The 19,217-nt window shown below is 38.3% G+C and overlaps 2 protein-coding genes across 3 annotated transcripts in view; both read right to left on the reverse strand.

Annotated features, from left to right (window-relative positions):
* ly75 (lymphocyte antigen 75) overlaps positions 1 to 14,949 on the reverse strand; it is a 26,991-nt gene extending 12,042 nt beyond the window's left edge. Inside the window, exons 1-16 of the mRNA XM_032544273.1 lie at positions 14,690 to 14,949; positions 13,010 to 13,381; positions 9,128 to 9,301; positions 8,667 to 8,828; positions 6,996 to 7,115; positions 6,182 to 6,322; positions 5,830 to 6,033; positions 5,545 to 5,705; positions 5,292 to 5,399; positions 4,763 to 4,851; positions 4,510 to 4,679; positions 3,975 to 4,168; positions 2,620 to 2,762; positions 2,095 to 2,173; positions 801 to 872; positions 10 to 133 (exon numbers count right to left, since the gene is read on the reverse strand). Of these exons, the coding sequence (XP_032400164.1) occupies positions 10 to 133; positions 801 to 872; positions 2,095 to 2,173; positions 2,620 to 2,762; positions 3,975 to 4,168; positions 4,510 to 4,679; positions 4,763 to 4,851; positions 5,292 to 5,399; positions 5,545 to 5,705; positions 5,830 to 6,033; positions 6,182 to 6,322; positions 6,996 to 7,115; positions 8,667 to 8,828; positions 9,128 to 9,301; positions 13,010 to 13,381; positions 14,690 to 14,795 (2,419 nt within the window). The 5' untranslated portion in view covers positions 14,796 to 14,949. The remainder of the gene's footprint in view (positions 1 to 9; positions 134 to 800; positions 873 to 2,094; positions 2,174 to 2,619; positions 2,763 to 3,974; positions 4,169 to 4,509; positions 4,680 to 4,762; positions 4,852 to 5,291; positions 5,400 to 5,544; positions 5,706 to 5,829; positions 6,034 to 6,181; positions 6,323 to 6,995; positions 7,116 to 8,666; positions 8,829 to 9,127; positions 9,302 to 13,009; positions 13,382 to 14,689) is intronic.
* A 1,807-nt stretch (positions 14,950 to 16,756) lies between these two features.
* The window catches only part of pla2r1 (phospholipase A2 receptor 1), a 29,979-nt gene continuing 27,518 nt past the window's right edge, over positions 16,757 to 19,217 (reverse strand). For both annotated transcript variants that reach the window (XM_032499278.1, XM_032499347.1), the window contains 2 exons: positions 18,741 to 18,776; positions 16,757 to 18,101 (listed from right to left, as the gene is read on the reverse strand). In XM_032499278.1, the coding sequence (XP_032355169.1) occupies positions 17,884 to 18,101; positions 18,741 to 18,776 (254 nt within the window). In that variant the 3' untranslated portion in view covers positions 16,757 to 17,883. The remainder of the gene's footprint in view (positions 18,102 to 18,740; positions 18,777 to 19,217) is intronic.

The following is a 19,217-nucleotide window of genomic DNA, read 5'->3' on the forward strand; positions in this document are numbered from 1 at the left end:
TAGTCTTACCGCGGGGTATTTGGCAGACCCACTCTAGCCTGGTGTCACAGTGAAAGGGTCTGGCATAGAACGGTGTCGGAGGCATGTCGTGCAGCAGAAACACAAACAAGTGTTTCAAGGTACTCTTCGATGTCTAACAAGGATACAGATTGTTGATTGTTTAAATATTATCATGAGGGAAATATAAAAAAAAGAAAGCTGTTTTTATATCTGTGACATTACAGGTCTTGGTGCTCCCTGGAACTCAGTGATAGCTGAGGAAGAGAATGTCTCTCTTTCTGATAACACAATCCCTGACTGAAACAACCTAAATAAGAGCAAAGGTAAAGATAAAAAAAGTACTTAAATGGAGGGCAAGGGCAAGGGACAATCAGATGACACAGTCAAAAAACAAAAATAAATTATCTTCATGGCCACTTTGATGTAAGCAAGTGACAGTGTCCTTAAAAAGGAGAAGAAAAAAAAATACTGTTCTGACCGGCTGTCTTTTCTGGGATTTTGTTTCAAGAAAGCATGTACGATATGAAATCACTGAGTCAATGGGGGCAGATTTCAGCTGTAGCTCTCGTTGTGACTCCCACAAACAGCTGAGCAAATGGCCTTGTTTCACAGATCAAGCTGTACAGTATGTACTGTATAACCAAATCTGACTACAATAAAATAAAAATACATTTTATAAAAATATAAGAGATTACACATAAAAAATACACAAATGGGTATGTAAGTGGAGAATAAGGCAAAACAAATGTGTATTCCTCCCTTAAAGTCCCCATTTAGTAAAATAAATCGACCAAGCCCACCTTGAACGCAGTGCAGTCCCGACTGTATGCGTCATCCTCATGGAAATCTTGGTGTAAAACATCCATAGTCACCTGTTGTGGTGACATCCAATAAACAGACTTCACACTCAGAAATAAATGCAATACGGTGTAATAAGTACACTTAAGTCAAATATGTTGTCTTTGAGATAAATCAAGGTGCAGTTTCAGCTGCAGGGTTACACGCATCAAGTTATTTAATCCATCATCAACATCTTCTTATTGTTTTCAATATACCCTGATTTTCTTTCAGGAATTTTAAGAATTCAATGTCTTCACTATTATTTCTTAAAGAAATACGCCACAGTTTGTTAAAATAAGGTCATTCACCGTCTCCTCTATATTTATCTCCTCGTCTAGTCTTAATCGGCAATGCCGATTATATCCTTGGCAGATATTGATTTGGGACTATATTGGGTGGAAGTAGGCTACAGCCAAAGCTCTGTTACTGTGGCGCAGAAGTATCACACAGCACCTGAAAATCCCCCAACTTCTGTCAACAACCAGTGTGAATATTAGCTGGCTATATTTCCTACAGTGGATACAGTACAGTAGGTAAATTTTGAACATGTTTAGAGGCTAAAAACACGTTTAAAACTTGCCCTGTTTAAGCCTGTTGGGTGCTAACGCTAGCAGGAGGATAACACGGTGTAGGCAGCACCAATTGGTTTTGTTTTTCTCTCTACTCTACACGTGTTAGAATCAACCGGAATTCTCCTTTAACTATGACATTAATGTGATTAAATATTGTAATCGTTTGACAGCACTAAAAGTAGGTATGCTAGGAAAAAAATAATGTTTTGTCAGGATAAGGGTGGATTGTTGTTATACTCATTTCAGCCACAAGACGCTTAAAATGTTCTAAATAGGACTAAAAGCATTCATGTTTTCTTCCAGGTGAGTTTTAATTTCTCTATGCACTCTAAACATAAGGTACATAGATTGTGTGTAAGCAAAATATGTAACAATGCTTTCATCTCTATCTTTGGCTAGAAATCTATTTTAATTAGCACTAGAGTCACATAAAAAAAAAGAAAGAAAAAGAAGTAATTCAGAAAAATGATTCTGGAAAAAGAAATCCCACCTGTTTTGCAGATGAAATATTTTTTTTAAGTAAAATACTGTAGAACAATTATCCTTTTCACCTGTTCTTAAGTCATAATCACAGTGAGAAAACAATTTAGATTGGACTTTGAAAATGGATCACAAGAATTTTATTTTTCTCACTTGCCTCTGAGGGCTTCGGGGAGGCATTTCTGATTAGAGTTATACTCACAGGCTGGCCATTGCTCCACTGCCAGAAGCGATCAGCTGGGTTTCTCCTGTTCAGGCCAACCCAGAAGTACCGACTATCACTGCAACAAGGACAACAGAGCAAACCAACCATCATTCACAACACCAAATCAATCTTATTTCAAAGAAGATGATAAAAAAAAACAAGTTTAAGCTTTGAAATTTCAAAAGGGAAGATGGCATTGTATTCTTAGATACAACTGTTTAAAACTGACTTGTTGAACAAGTGTGAAATGTGAGTTAGGAGATGGTATGCATTTACTTTAAACATAACTGAAATGCTGAGTGCTTATGTGACTATTTTTAGCATTCATCTTTCTGTTAAGTAACTGATAATGCCAGCCCCTCCACACTTTGGGCGTATAAAGGTTGAAAAAGTGAAGCAGCAACTCATTTAGATTTGTTCATGTCACAATTGTCCAATAATAAAACAATGACAAATACATGAATGCTAAAAAATACTTCAAAAAAAGGTACACATACAGGACTTATGTGCATGTGTGTATACCTGATGGTGTCTCTCATGATGCTGTGCAGGGCCCTCATCTCACCATGGTTAGTGAAGCTGGGCAGGTTGGCTCCCAGAGCCTGACAGAACATCTCAGCTTCCTTCCAGGAGCGCTTCCTGCTCAGCCTTTCCTCATGAAACACCTGACAAGGTGAAACAAAAATTGACAACAGCTACAAAAGCAGTGCCCATAAAGTAAGAGACCGAATTGTAAAAGAATCCATTGTCAGATCATGTAATTCAGAGTCTAGTGACAATGGTTGAATCTGTACAATAAGAAAGTCTATAAAGTATATAAAGTATATATAGTACATTTAAAATACACAGTACAGATCATTTTTTTGATTGGTCCGATGCAGAAGCAACTTCAATTATAGATACTTGAGTTTTACTTCATACAATATGTTATAATAAGCTACATTACTTCCCAATGATGAGGTTTTGGAATGATGTTAAAAGATTTTTTTTATTGATACATTAGAAACAGCAATAGTGTCTTCTTTATTGCATTCTTCTTCCTTGTTAAAACCTGCCGCCAACATTACCCACAAGGCAACTCGACCACAAACAGTTTGTTCCGAGAGAGGGTGTGTAGTGCTACTAGCAGCTAATGTAGCCTCTAGCTTCAAGCAGAGATACGAGCAGGCTACAGAAGTATGGTAAGCTCACTTGACTAACTCCACTAACTAACTTTCAAATTTTAAAAAGTGTAGTCTTCAGCCCTAACCAACACGGACTCAAATGACATCACTTGAGGCAATTTATAAGAAGGCTTTATTCAACTTTTTGTCACATATGCAGCTGTGCTCTACAAGACCTGTAAACTGACTATGTTGAGTAAAATGGATGAACTCCTCCTACAGCCACCATCACCTTGTCCAAGGAACTATGCCTCCTAATTATAGAACATTTTTACGTGAGCACCACAGGTGTTCAATGACACTCTCTCTCTCTCTCTCTCTCTCTCACACACACACACAGCTGGGCAATATACGGTATTGATATACGCGGCTAGATATCGTCTTAAATTTTGGATATTTTATCCTGATATGACACAAGCATTGTCTTTCCATGTTTTAAAGGCTGCATTACAGTAGAGAGATGTGTTTTTCTGGACACACCAGACTGTTCTAGCTGTTCCATTATTTGCCTTTAGCCACATAGTTATAATATCAACATAACTAATTATTTATCAAAATCTCATTCTGTGCATATTTTGTTGACACACACACACACACACACACACACACACACACACACACACACACACACACCACACACACACACACACACACACACACACACACACACACACACACACACACACACACACACACACACACACACACACACACCTTGTAGCAGTATTTGATGTCTGGTCTGGAAACCCATCCATCAGGACAGGTTACGTTGGAGGTCAGCTCTGGTTCTGGGGCTGGACTGAGGTCTTTCCTACAAATGGTGCCGGCATTAAAAATGGTACAGTTCTTCACCTCCCACTTGCCCAAGGGTTTTGCGGTGGAAATGACTGCACAACCTCCAGCTCTATCTGAAATACACAAGTAGAGGAAATACCTAGAAGTTTAATCTAAATGTGTTAAATTTCTAATATAGTTATTTATTTTTGCCCATGTAAATAACAATTTTTTTAACATACGTAATCAAAGAGTTTTACTTCCAGATAAAACATCTACATTTTTGTATTTTTTTAGCTCACTAAATGTGAAATATGTGGAAATACAGACATCTATAGACATCTGGTATCACTGACGTAATCAACACACATTACTACATACTACCACTACCGCCACATTACTTAACCATGAGTCTTCTGGTTTTGTGCCATTCCTGCATTACATACTGAGTGGAGCAGAAGTAGTTTTTACTAACCTGGTTCAAACCAGCCCCAGTTGGTGTATGTAACCACACCAGGGGACCCATCCTGGCTCAACCACTGGTACTCCCCTGTGTTCTTAATGTCCTGCAGCCCTATCCAAAAATACTGGGTTTCCTGCTTTATCTGCTCTCCAAGTAGACGGCTGATAAAGGCCTGCTCAAACCTAGAAAGAACAGGCAACTATGAGAATGCCACTTGATGAGTGTCAGTGTGTATTTTTGATGAAGGAGCTGAACAAACTCCTACCTGTTTCTTATAGTGATGTTGCAGCGATCTTTGAAGGGTACTTGTTTTGGGTTCACTTGATAACAGGAGTTGCCGTGTCTCCTCCAACCCTAAAGCAAACAACAGTAACACTTAAAGCTACATTCAATTTACAAGCTAAACATCTGTCACTGTCATGCAAAGTACCAATTCTCACAAACATCCAGTCCTCGGCAATGGGACTGTATTGAGAACAGTCAGATCAGTATTCATGTCTTTTGTCACCATCAGAGTCAAACATAGTAGTTTTGTTTTTGCACACATCTTCCGTCCTTGCAAGTTGCAAGTTCATGCAGCTGGAGATCTGCATTCACCCCTATGTGACTCAAAAGCTGTCCAAATGTCATCTTTCCTTAACATCAAGTAATCCTTTAAATGCACACTTGCATGGCTACTCCATTCTTTTCCATGATTTCATAATGTGTGGAAGGACAGATATCACTTGCAAATATGGAAGTGAATAATCAAAAAGATTACATTTGACCAAAAAGTCGTGTGAAAAAAAACTCACATCCTCAAAGCTACATCCGGCCTGTGTCGCTGGTTCCTTGACATCTCCTTTCTTCTGACACATAAAAGGCAGCCTGTACTTGCAGTCCCCAACCCGCCAACCATGATGCTGTGGAGCACGATCACAGGTTTGATTTCCAGGCCTTGTGGTAACAAACTTGTGCAGCAGAGCAAAAACAGAGCCACTGTACACACAGGCCCAACACACAAAGACTGAATACAATAGGTGGGGTTTCACACGCACACACACGCACCTCTCCAGAGTAGAAGACACAGCTAGTATTCAGAGTGGGCTGAACTGGTTGGTTTTGGTCCCAGTAGGTGAAGGTGACGGGTGCCTGGTCGATCCACTTGAAGACGGTGGTGTCAACGCCGACACCGATCAGACCGATCCACACGTCCAACAACTGGCCATCTGACAGACCATAACACCATAACACACATGAGAACATTGTTTTATAGAGTTATTTAAAATCAAACTTAAATCGTCAAGGCAGGGGTCTGGTGAGAGAACTTTTTATTTGGATTTTGTCATTGACCTGCATGGAAATTAGTGCTAATCATCTCCTGGCTGTCGATAGAGTGGAGGCTAGCCAGAAAGCCTCCCCCTCCTCCCTCTGTGTTATTGCAGTGCATCTGGGCATCTGTAAAGTTTCGAGGTTTGTCCTTCACCAACTTGTAACACCAGCCATTCCAAGGGACCCAACCGTCTGCACACACTGTTTCGTTATTTACAAAAGACTCTGTAGAGAAAGAGCAAGACAGATAGAGGGGAGGTCAGGTCAATTTATCTCTATTTCCAAAAAATTTGACTCAAAGAGCTTTATGATCGGCAGAACAAGGACAAAGAAAGAAACATAAGCTATTGCAAAGTGAGGTCAGCTGACCTACCTGTTGTTGCTGTGTGCGTAGCATTGACACTCTTCTTGCAGATGTATGGCAGCTGTTTGTTGCACGCCTCTGATTCATATTTCTGCCTGGAGTTCAGGACTCCACAGTCTAACTCCAAAAGTATGGGGACGGATGGCATTCCTGTCAAACACATTCCCCCACACAATAAATGCAAATAAAATCACATCGCATTTACCTCTGGGTATCTTTCAAAGTTATTTCTAGGTTCAGCTTATCGACTGTGTTTCACATGTTGAGTTGAAATAAAAGAAATGATTCATGTCGTAATAACGGTTGAACACAGTGCTGCTAGTAGCAACATTGACATGTTGTAAATTATAGCAATCACAAAGAGCTCCAGATGGCTTCAGTATCCTTGACGTTCACATTGCAGTGTAAGAACAACATCTTTCCTTTCAGAAGACACAAAAAAACTGAAAACATATTACAATAGATAGAAGGCTTTACAAAGCTTCCCATTCAGTACTATTAATGCGTTATTCAGCAACAGTCACAATCCCAATGCTACACTGTGTCCAAAAACCAGGCACAATGAGCTTTCGTTACAACACTGGCCTCATTGTCTTCGACTAACATAAAGTTGCAGTTTATAGAAGGCAGCGACAACAGCAGATCGCAACAGGATGCTGGTTTTGGTTTTCTAGACGGAGCAGGTGTTTTCAGCCACAAACTCAGTTGCATCCATAACCTCGTTTTTGTTTCCTACTTTGACATCTACGTGTTTACTGTAATTTACACAGAAACTCTCAGAAACAGGACAAGATGTCTATAAAGTAGATATAACCATCATCACCTGTTTCCCAGCGCAGAGTGGTGAGAGGGGAACCGTCTGACCACTGCCAGCCGTGAGAAGTGTCTAACTGGTGAAGGCCGATCCACATCCTTTCAGGCATTCTGTCAAGGCCGTCCAATACTGCACAATGCAACGTCACAGCACAAGTAATGCATACATTTGAATTAAAAAAAGAAGGAAATACAAGTCGAACATAATATGACTCGTCAAGATCATTTGGGATTGTGAAAAGTGGAAATATTTAAATAGAAACAAAGGTATACATATTAAATTGACTGAAAGGGACAGAGAGGAGAAGAGTAGGCGATACAAAAGTTGAGCCACAACTGGAACATAAAACCGTGCTACCCAGGTCAATCAAAAATCGCGAGAAATGTGTCACCAGTCAAGTGTGTTGGTGCAAGAAGGACGGTCAGCCTTATTGAGGGAACTATTTTTGCCCTGTTCACACCTCAATGTTGTTTTGAACTTCCCTTAACAAGTTACAATGGCACAAGCTGCACTCTCAAAGAACAACACGAACTGAAGAACAAGAGACATAACAGCTAAGATAATAATCATGTTGTCAGGGTGTTTATAATTATTTATTATTAATATTAAGATATTAAGGACTGAAATACATCCTTGAGCCTAGTTCCAAGGGTTGCCTAAGGTTTTGAGAAGTAAGCTTGTGACCAGGATGTATACAAGTGTGTGTGTGTGTATATATATATATATATAGTTTCCTTTTTTTTCCTTCTTTTTTTAAAATTGTGTCTAGTCTAAATTGTTTTCAGCTACATATCACGCAGTAGGAATGATAGTGGAAAACCCAAAAGCACGATGAACAAGGTAAAAAAAAAAAAGAAGCAGAAGAAGAACAAATTGAAGAAGAAATAGAAACACATCCACACTTGCAACATTCGTAAGTAGTCCGTTGCAGCCTCGTATGACAACTATACGACCCTTACTCACTGTTAATGAAGTCATTGCCTCCACTCACACGAACAGATGATTCTTAGTCATCCTAGATTCCCTTTTTTAGTTTTCGTTAACTTTCATATAAAGAACAATAAGTAGGAAAACCACAATTAAGTAAGAAGCAGTAAAGTAAGTAAGAAGTAAGAAGAAGTAAAAGATGAAATAAAGTTGTTACATGGAGCCATTAAGAAGTTTCCGGTACAGAAAAAAAGACTGGGACAACACATTATTTTTGGATACCTTGTTCTTTGAGTAATAAATCTTAAGAGAACGAATGCATTTTCCAGTACCACAGACTCATGGCAAAGCTTATATAATGTGATATTTACCCGTGATAACAATCATTTTAATGAAGATCTTGAATTTTGTCCGTTTTTTTGCATTTGGGCATGACTAAAATAGATGCATTTTAAATCGCTTTTTGTTTTGTTTCTTGACATGGGGTGGAAGGAGTGGCCCTCAAAATGAAACTACTTCTTTTAGAGTTCTTACAGTATTCAGTATAGTTTCTGGGTTTTGAGAGCAGGCCATATTATATATGTAGAAGTTTTGTAGCCCTGCCAAATGAATTATTATGTCAATTTTTATCATCCTACATGTTATAATGCACGCGTTGGGAACGCGTGCATTATTTTTTTGTCAGCTCATAGGTGGAGAAAAAACAAGAAGTTGAAGGTGACGAATAAGTAATACATAGTTAATCAGTCTTACAGGTTTTGGAGTGGAGATCGTTTGGCTCAGACACACTCAGCAGATCAGCTCCCTGACTACGACATGAATCCAGAGCTTCCTGCCAGGTCACCGCGGCACCGGAAACAAACTCATAGCAGGATTCCCCTTCCGGCCCGGCAAACAGAGTCTGGCAGCCCTCCTCTGCAAGGTCCAAGAGACAGTCAGTGTGAGAACCTATGCACGTCAGTCATCATTGGTTAATGCCGCCGGATGTCATTCACCGTGATTTCATCATCATCAATGTCATTAATATCACGATTGTGTCTTGGTAAACATCCAGCCACATAAAGTTAATGGAGACAAATGTAGAATATTTAAAAGTAATGGCAACATTTTTAAAAAGGGCCGCTTAATGTCCCCATGGTAAATTTCTTGTCGGGTAAAAGGGACAAAAATTGACAAACTTATGATCATATACTTAAAATTATTGAACAACATGCCAGGTATTAGACAGTGTCCCTTCTTTCTGTCTTGGGCGTAGTCTGATGAGGTGGCACACCAGGACAGTCCAGGGAAATCTGCATCTGGGAGGCATCCGTGATGCCAGCTGCCGTTGTATTTGAAGGGGAACTCACAGGGAGAGCCGGCAGAGTTCCCAGCGGCGGTGTGGACAACTGCACAGAGACAAGAGGTGAGCAAAGAGCAAAGTCAAAGACCCATTACTACCCTCCAGTATATTTGTGTCATTTCTAAGAAAAAACATGTCAGCACAGGGACTTGTTTTAAGTGAAATTTGGTGTTTTGTTGCGTACACCCAACCATTTCTTCTCAAAATACACAAACACACCTAGCAGGAAATATCATTAAAATGAAACCACATTGAACTAAGGGGTGAGGAATTATTTTTATTTAAAAACATTGTTGGACAACATAAACAAAAATGTGTTTATTTATAATTTAAACAAATGATTATCAATGTATACATTGCCTAGTTAGTTTAGTGTTGCATTTTTACAAATGTAAATTAGGGATCGAGCAGATAACGATACCAATTACTGTATTTTCCGATTATAAATCACATCAGTCAAAAAATGCTTCATGGAGACAAAAAGAAAACATATATAAGTCGCATTGGACTATAAGTCACAGTTATTTAGAAATTTATTTTACAAAATTCAAGACCAAGAACAGAGATTTAATCTGGAAAGGCTAGTTTTTTCAACTACACAATAGCACACAGAACAACAAACTAAATAGTATGTTAATGTAACTCATTAACAGTTGTGAAGCTACATGTCTATTCACACTCAAACCATTTCCTACTTGGATGTAGTGTACGGTGGATATAAAAAGTCTACACACCCCAGTTAAAATGGAAAATTTTTGTAATGAAAAACAATTAGACAAAGATAAATCATGTCAGAACTTTTTCCACTTTTAACATGACCTATGATGTGAACAATTCAATTGAAAAACAAACTGAAGTCTTCGAGGTTGAAAAATAAAAACCTTACAATAACCTGGTTGATTGTGCAAACCCTCTTATAACTGGGGATGTGTTCAGAATTAACCAATCACATTCAAACTCATGTTAAATAGAAGTCATTACACACCTTCCAGGAGGCCTACAGCAACATTTAAGGAGCTGCAGGAATTTCTTCATATGAATGTGCTTTGGGGTAGGGTGGCAAGACGGAAGCCTTTTCTGACAAACAAAAACATCCAAGCCCGGCTGAAGTTTGGAAAACAAACATGAAGTCTCCCAAAAGCATGTGGGAAAATGTGTTATGGTCTGATGAAACCAAAGTTGAACTTTTTGGCCATAATTCCAAAAGCTATGTTTGGTGCAAAAACAACACTGCATATCACCCAAAGAACACCATCCCAACAGTGAAGCATGGTGGTGGCAGCATCATGCTTTGGGGTTGGCTTTCTTTAGCTGTTATCGGGGCCTTAGTCAGGGTGGAGGGAATTATGAACAGTTCCAAATACCAGGCAATTTTGCCACAAAACTTTCTGGCTTCCGTTAGAAAGCTGACGATGAAGAGGAAGTTCACCTTTCAGCATGGCAACAACCCAAAGCACACATCCAAATCCACAAAAACATGGTTTCATCAAAAGAAGATTAACGTTTTGGAAGAACCCAGATCTGAATCCAATTGAACATCTGTGGGGTGATCTTAAGAGGGCTGTGCACAGGAGATGTCCTCTCAATATGACATATTTGGAGCACTTTTGCAAAGAAGAGTGGGCAAATATTGCCACTTCAAGATGTGCTATGCTAATAGACTCATACCCAAAAAGACTGAGTGCTGTAATAAAATCAAAAGGTGCTTCAACAAAGTATTATTTTAAGGGTGTGCACACTTATGCAACCAGGTTATTGTACTTTTTTTTTTTTTTTTTCCTCAAAGATTTAAGTTTGGTTTTCAATTGAATTGGTCACGTTGTATAGGTGGAAAAAGTTCTGAAATGATTTATCTTTGTCTCATTTTTTTACATCATAAAAACCTGCCATTTTAACAGGGGTGTGTAGACTTTTAATATCCACTATATATGGAGCTTTCCGCGGCGCGCATTAATGAAGCGCCAGGAAAGACTCTGGACACTTGGGTGAACATTGCTGAGGCTGTGAAGTCCAGGCTGTAGTCGTGTTTGGTTCCTTGTCTTGTCTGTCTGTCTGTCTGTCTGTCTGTCTGTCTGTCTGTCTGTCGGTCTTGTCTGTCTGTCTGTCTGTCTTCTGGTGTGTGTGTGTGTGTGTGTGTGTGTGTGTGTGTGTCTGTCTGTTTGTGTATGTGTTTGGGTGTGTTATTTTTGTTTCCTTCCCTCCCGTTTTTCCTCTCTATGTTCTATTTAAATTTGTATTTTTATTTATTTATTTATTTTTCTGGCCCTGGGAAGCATTCTCTGTCTCAGTGTATTGTTTGTTGCTGTTTACTTTTCCAACAATAAATACAAAAATTTGATCAAACAAAAAAACAGTTATTCAGCTACACAATGGCATAAAGAACATACCTGGCAGGCTGAATAGGCTAAATTAACCTAACAAGCCAGCAAGTCCAACAAGCAAGTTACCAGCAAGCAAGTTCACCAAGCTTCCGAAATAATTTCGAAACGTTCAACATAACACAGAAAAGAAAGTCAGATAGTGATAGCGTGTGGGCGGGACATTGAAACCGAAGCAGAGGGACAGACACAGAGCTGTAGCAGAGCCAAAGTAGCACACTTTCTAAATTGTCAGTCATCAGCCAAATAAGACGTTGATACAGATAATCTGCAAACTGCCCAAAAATGCCCCGATTCGATTGTCAGTCTATTCCTAATGAAAATGAAACACTACATTGAACTGAACATAGGTTTCCACATAGGCACCTGACCCTAAACTTACAACAGATCCTCTATGGTTTATAAAAGGAATGACTATGAGCAAGGAGAAATAACATTCTATAACAAAGAAGTAACAAGTGAGCAAAATCATGAGTGCATCTTCATGCCAGTCTAGATCCTTTTCATTTGTGTGTTTTTTTTTTTCATGTTTATGTTTCAATATAAAGAAAGCATTCACCATCCATACACAAAATGACAATCAACAAGACATTAGCAATTCAATCAAAGGTTAGTGTGTTAACAGTACTAGCAAGGTTAAAAATGTGCATTTTAAAAGCTACACTCATTAACACTTAAACTTTCTCTCTCTACCCTTATGGAGCCTTTTAAATGTACTATAATAACAGAAAACTTATGAAAACATTTATTGTCATTTCCTAATATTTCTACATAAGGTGTAGGTGTTTGCAACTGATGGAATGTACCTCGCATTCAGTCATGCAGTGAGCAATACACAAAGCAAAAGTGAAAGCCAGCTTTATTGCTGCACCATGCCACACAGACCTTCGGCATATGCACATCATAAAGCACACCCAGATTTTTTGGGGAGTCCCCAATCATTCAAAGACACAGTTTTGACACTGAGATACTCAGGTTTCAGAGGAAGTCCTTTTCTTTAACTTGGGATATGACACATCATGTTGTTACTGAGCTTAAAAGAAGAAATAATTGATAGACATGAGAATAACAATCCAACCAGCCAGTCGGACTCCGTTTAAAATGCACAAGAACCTGTTTGGTGATGTAACACAAAAGCCAGCGGAGGTAAAACCTATACAAGAGTGTGACACATCACAAGGTCCAGTTGAGGAAGTGGATGTGTTACAACACAACAAGGACTCACTTTGACACTACTTTCATTTCTTGATGGATAAATCCCTCAAACATTAGTCAGTCCACTGAGATCCATAATAGACAGCATGAAGCACTTTTTGCAGATCTAGAACACACAAGCATTTTTCTCTCTCAGACAAAACAAAGAGAACCACACTCACCATGGTACGGCTTCTGGCAGATGTTGTCCTGGGATCCTCCTATTACCCAAGTATCATTAGTGTCCTGTTTGGTGACAACTTTGCCATCGCTGACCGCCAGGCCCATTTGATAGATAGTGTAAAGAGCCCCATCTAGGCAATGCCACCACACCCAGAAGTCGGAACCACAGTCGACCAGGGATAATGCCTTGGAGCTGACGTCCAACGCCAAGCAGAGGGACGTGTTCACATTGAAGAGCCGATGACCCAAACCCCACTTCCACAGCTGGGACCTGCTGTTTAGATCACAGGAGGTGAGACTCAAGTCTGCAGAAGCCCCTGTAGCTATGCACTTCCCTGTGCTCGAGTGTTGGATGATGAAAGCATCCTCGTCTGTGGAAATATGGGACAAACACAGAAACACCAAAGTTTAAAAAATTACAGATTTAAGATCTAGACTGTATCTTGCATTGAGATACCATTGGAAAATGATAACTGTTTATGTAATCGCTGTAGGCTATACAGGCACAATCACAATGGCTTGAATTACTTACAATTGACAGTAACTATAGCTACAATTTAGAACATTGAGGTCACTCTGTACTATTTGTGTGTGTGTGTGTGGGGGGGGGGGGGGGGGGGGTGCAAGGTCCAGATCCTTGAGGACAAAAAGAAGAAAAGCAAACCATTTTGCTTGTTTTTTTACTTCTTTCATATTGGCAAGAGAGATAGGAAAATATCTGGAATAGAAGTTAATTGCCTATTTGCCACATTATACCAAGTCCCTGTTAAAATTATGACACAGTATGAATATCCTTTTCATAAACTGCAAGCAAGAAGGCCCTCGTGAAGAAATTGCTGCAGTTAAACCCTCCAAGGATTGCTGGCTTGCAAATATGGAGAAACTGAACTTTATTTACTACTTACTAAATATTAGAAATAATTGAATACAGTGTACGCGAGGTATCAATATATTAAAAACCCACACACTTAATGGGTATTTTATGGGGTGGATTCCAATATGTGTAAGACTATATAGACGGAAACGAAACTATATACGTGTATTGCTTTATTCCTAGATTTACATGTAACTGCATAGTTAGTAATACAACCCGGGTTAATATGGGTGTTTACAGCAAAATACAGATGAAAACTGCAGTACTATATAACCACAGAGGCTTTCTAAAATAGAAAATATATTACAGATTCTTTGCATAATGTTGCTGTTATTCAGGCTTCTTTCCTTTCCATATATAGCCCATCGCTATTGAGCGTAAACAGTGGCGTTTAGCCCACACACAACATGAGAGCTGTTCCCAGATGTAAAGATGACTTCACGGAGCTACTGGGAGGGATGAGTATGCAATTTGTTTAACCTGTCAGAAAATGACCAGGCAAAAACTCACTGGGGGATGGGAACAATGTCAAACTACTAACTAGCTAGCTAGCTAGTTAACTAACTAACGAACTACTTAAACTAAAAGCAGCTTCTTTTTTATTATTATTATGCTTCCACTTGTTGTAGTCCAGCAGGTTTGACGCTATTGTCCTCGGATTCCTCTCGCGCCTCTGTGGACGAAGTTATTCTACAGCTAACAAACTGGAATGGTAGAAACCGAAACGGCTTAAAAAGATTTTTGTTTTTTTAAAGTGACAAAAATGAAAGCAAAGTGTCGGAGCTTGAGGTAGCTAGCTACTTACCGAAACCTTTAATGTTAGCCGCCGGTGAGCAAGTTCCGAAGAAAACAGTTGTCTCCAACACAATCCAAAAACAAAGACAAAGTGTCGCATTAGATATTTTCAGCATGGTGACGCCGGCGGTCTTTTTGTTGGACTCATAAAAGTCATAAAGTTAGACCGCTCGAAAACTGCACTCCAAACTGAAAGTGATTCAGATAATAGCTAACATGATCCAGTTCTCCCAACTGTCAGTTGTGTTGAGTGAGTCCCGCTCGCTCCGACGACGGTAGCCAAAGTGAAGCAATAGACTTCCGGTTTAAAGAATAAAATAGTCAAAAGTCGTTATTCAAGTATAACATTTATTAATTATAATTTATTTTGGAAATGTTTATTGTAAGCTAAGGTATAAATTACTAAGTCAAACATACGAAACCAAAACATAAAAAAATAAAATTGAAAGTCAAAAGTATGACTTTACCAGCTAAGTAAAAACAATGACATGCTAACGTAAAGATTGTTAAATAATAAAATATTAAGTCAAAATTATGACTTGGGCTGCCTTGTAAAATCATGTGATAAGTCAAAAATTATGAAACTCTACCGTTGTACTAAATCAAACTAAAATTAGATAGATAGGCCTACATGTTACAATTTTGACTACAAAGTAAAAAATTATAATAATAACTACTTAATCAAACTTATGATTTAGGTCTACAGAGAGAAAGTTATATTTATCAATATGTCTCGCTAGTTACACAAATTGTGAGATAGTAGCCTAAGTTAAAATTATGACTTAAATTAAAAGAAAAAGAGGCTTGGAAAACGTAAGAGACTCTTCAAATTAGATGCTGCATCAAAATGATATACTAAATCAAACTGAAGACTCTAGGTTAAGTTATTATACTAGGATGTACTAGGCCATAATTATGAGGCACAAGTCATGGACTATATTCATAATTTTGACCCAAAGTATCTCATAATTTGGACTTTGTAAAACTATTAGGCAAACGTGTGCCAAACCAAAACAAGTCTTCTTTTTCTTTTCATGGTGGATATTCATATCCATCTTTCATATCTTTGCATACAGCAGTTGAAAATGTGTAAACGCCCGCCTGAATAAGCCAAGAAAACCATTTCTTGCGTTCTCTTTTTTCTACTTAAACTACTTCTACCAGTTGTCATATGTGGTGGCTAATGCCTTATAGGTGGTGGAAGTGGCATACAATTGAAGGTCTCTTTAAGCAGCAGTTTTCATGTTACGCTTTGATTTTGAAGGCGAAATTACTCGTCTTCCGTCTTTGCCCTTGCATTTGATTGCTCTTCTCGTTGGTGCCCTCCCTTCACATTCCCAGATAGTCCGGATATTTTTCTCCAATTACCCACTACACGCCCACTGCGTAGTTTGTGTCAACAGAAACGCATCCACGTTGTTTTTACTCACCAACTGCAGTGAAGATGCAGCACAGCGTTAATGATTGATTTGTGTACGAGCAGTAGCACTTGATGTTTTTATTTGTAAACGTAGCATCTGGTTTGAATTATTAATCTCTTCGCATCCTGATGTCTGATGCTGTCAGAGAAATGGCCAATAGCTTAGCTGCACTTTGTTCTCTAATTTTCTCCATTATTATTTTTTACACAAAGGCCTACAAACTCAGTTGTTGCCAGAGAGATCATATTTTTTGTTTTGTCTTGTCAGTGATGTACATCACTTGGAATTTCAATGTGAAAAGATACCAGAGATAATATTCAAGGTGCAAAGATGCATGATCTCATTTGAAAAGAGGACAAAAACAATACAATATCCAAAAGGATTGGCGTAAACTGCAAACAACTAACCCTGCAAGTGGGTATAGATAATATATGGGTAGATATTATTAGTGTATGAATTCTTTAAAATCAGTTTTTTTGTAATGAGGATGCTCTAGGAGGAAATTGTGCATAATGGCCATGCTGTGGAGAAATTCTGCTTTACTATTAGGCTAAAAAAGGGAAGTAATTGACAGACTGAAAAGAGAAACCGGAGGATTTCCCCTTTATGTCTTTGACTCTTCTGTTGATTCACACAGCAAGACTTAGTGACAAAACTGGCATCGTTAGGCCTAACCTCAATTTATTAAAACACAAAGAAAATTGTGCAAAATGCATCTAAAAATTTGATTTGCATCAGCAGACGGAAGTGAACAAGAGAACAATGCAATCCTCAGTTATGCCTTACACGGTTTGTTACTTTTAAACATACAAAAAAAAACTCTTATCAATTTACAGCATGTGTACTTAAAAAATACAATAAAATACAAAAAGTAATACTGACAACATTGTGTAGCTTGAACAGCTCCTGAATTTTGTATGAAATTTACAAAATGATCATACACATCACTGTCATTTCTATTTTGTCATCAATCTAGCTTTTATTCATGACACTGAAAGTTAAGTTTGACCTTGACAAGTAGGCCAAGATTTTCTTTCACCTGTTTGAACCTTGTTATGAAAAACCTTTCTTTATTATCCAAATACTTTACCCAAATACCATTCACCAAATATAACTAAGTAAATCCTCATGCAGGACTTTGACAACCATCAAGTGCTCAGTACCTCTTTTAACAAGTCAAGTCAAGCATCCCTTCTTCAACATTGTAATTTATGTGAACTTTGTTAGTTTAAAAATTCAAATGTGGGCTCTTCATTGTCATCACAAAAATATCCTCCAAAACATTTGTCTCATTTAAAGGGGACATACCATGAATATCACTTTTTCGGTGCTTGTTTTGGAGTGAATACCAACCCCAAAAACTGTGAAATAAAGAAAATCCAGTCGATTTCTTTGTGGGCTGCCAAGGTCAGAAAACATGGGATTCAATAGAGAACAATAATATTAATATTAATAATATTAATATTAATAATAATAATAATAATAATAATATTAAAAGAAAAATAATTTGTTTTGAACATTGTGAACATGTTCTAGTAAAAACCCCAAATACAAGTATGAACCTGAAAATGAGCCTGATACGTCTCCTTTAAATGTTTTGAATGAATGAAAACGGTTGAGAGCAACTGGGATCCTCCAAACACATTCTCAAACTACAAAACAAAATCTTTGCTGTCATCATCTTCCCACTGTCCCGAGGAGTCACAGCTTTACGGTGTCATGTGGCATTAATACCTGATGGTGAACTGGCCAGAGACCAACAGAGAACTTTAAGGAGTCACTGCTATTCTCCGGAGTGAGCCTCCAGATCTGCGATCAGCACATTTCCATCCGACTCTGTAGCCTGTGAGCTGGTTTGTCTGTAATAAGCACTGCTGAGATTATGGAGCCCGCGAAAACGTGAAGTGTTCCTCTTGTACACGAACCACATCGCTCCTGCCAGCAGGGCAAAGATCAGTACAGCCACCAGCACTGCCGCAGGGATGATGCCATGATGTAAACCTGAAATACACAACGTGATAGCTTTTATGTTGTCATATTTTTGTTCAAATGTATGATCTCTTGGAATTACACGTATAAAAATACATATACATATATTTGCAGTTGTGGAAGAAGTATTATTCAGACCCTTAATTTAAGTAGAAGTACTAATACCACACTGTGAAAATAATCAATTACAAATTATAGACCGGCACACGTAATAGTGTGTAAGTATTAACAGCAAGATTTACTTCTAGTAACGTCAAAAGTAACATGTTCTCTGTCAGCGTTTTATGTTATATATATATATGATGTTTCCAGATTAATATTCCTACTGCAGTAATGTGTTTGTTGCATTTTACTGATTTTACTGTTCAAGGTTGTGCTAATTTTAACTCCTTTATATACTGTTGGGTAGTTTAATCTACACCAATGCATCATATTTTTAAAGAACATCATTTAGCATCGCTGCCATGTGAGAACCAAGTATCACCTAAAGGAAAAACAGCTCTGTTTCAGCTTTGTGATGAGGCATTTTCCATCTAATCAAATGCAAATTCACCAAATTTGGAGATATGTCACAATTCAAAATAAATGCTCATGCTTATTATATGGCACCTAACCACAAGTGTAAATCATTTGAATTAAAGTGCACTTTACCGTTCAGCGGTTCCACTTCCACCTCAGTTATTACATCTGCAAAATAACACATACAGTGAAGTTCAATATAAGTTATCATGTATCATCTTGGGTATTCATACCACGTGGTAAAAGCAAAAAAATCGACACTGACATTACGTCCTGAAAGCTAATTGCTATGAAATGTGATCTTGATCAAAAATGTAACTTAACATTTAAAGTGCCCATATTATGAAAAAAAATCACTTTTTCTGGGATTTGGAGTGTTATTTTGTGTCTCTGGTTCTTCCAAACGCATAAAAACTTGGGAAAAAAAACCTATGCATGCTGTTTTGAGTGAGATACAGGTTTCTGAATGTCCTCTGCCTTCAGCCTCAGGGTGAGCTGTTCAAAATCTGCACTGGTTTCTACATAACTAGCCGAGACGAGGTGGCTAACCGTAGCACACGTTAGCGCTAGCATGCTAGCTCATTCTCAATGGCAAAACACTGCCACAAC

The sequence above is a fragment of the Etheostoma spectabile genome, chromosome 1 (assembly GCF_008692095.1).
Source record: "Etheostoma spectabile isolate EspeVRDwgs_2016 chromosome 1, UIUC_Espe_1.0, whole genome shotgun sequence".
In the NCBI taxonomy this organism is placed as follows: Eukaryota; Metazoa; Chordata; class Actinopteri; order Perciformes; family Percidae; genus Etheostoma; species Etheostoma spectabile.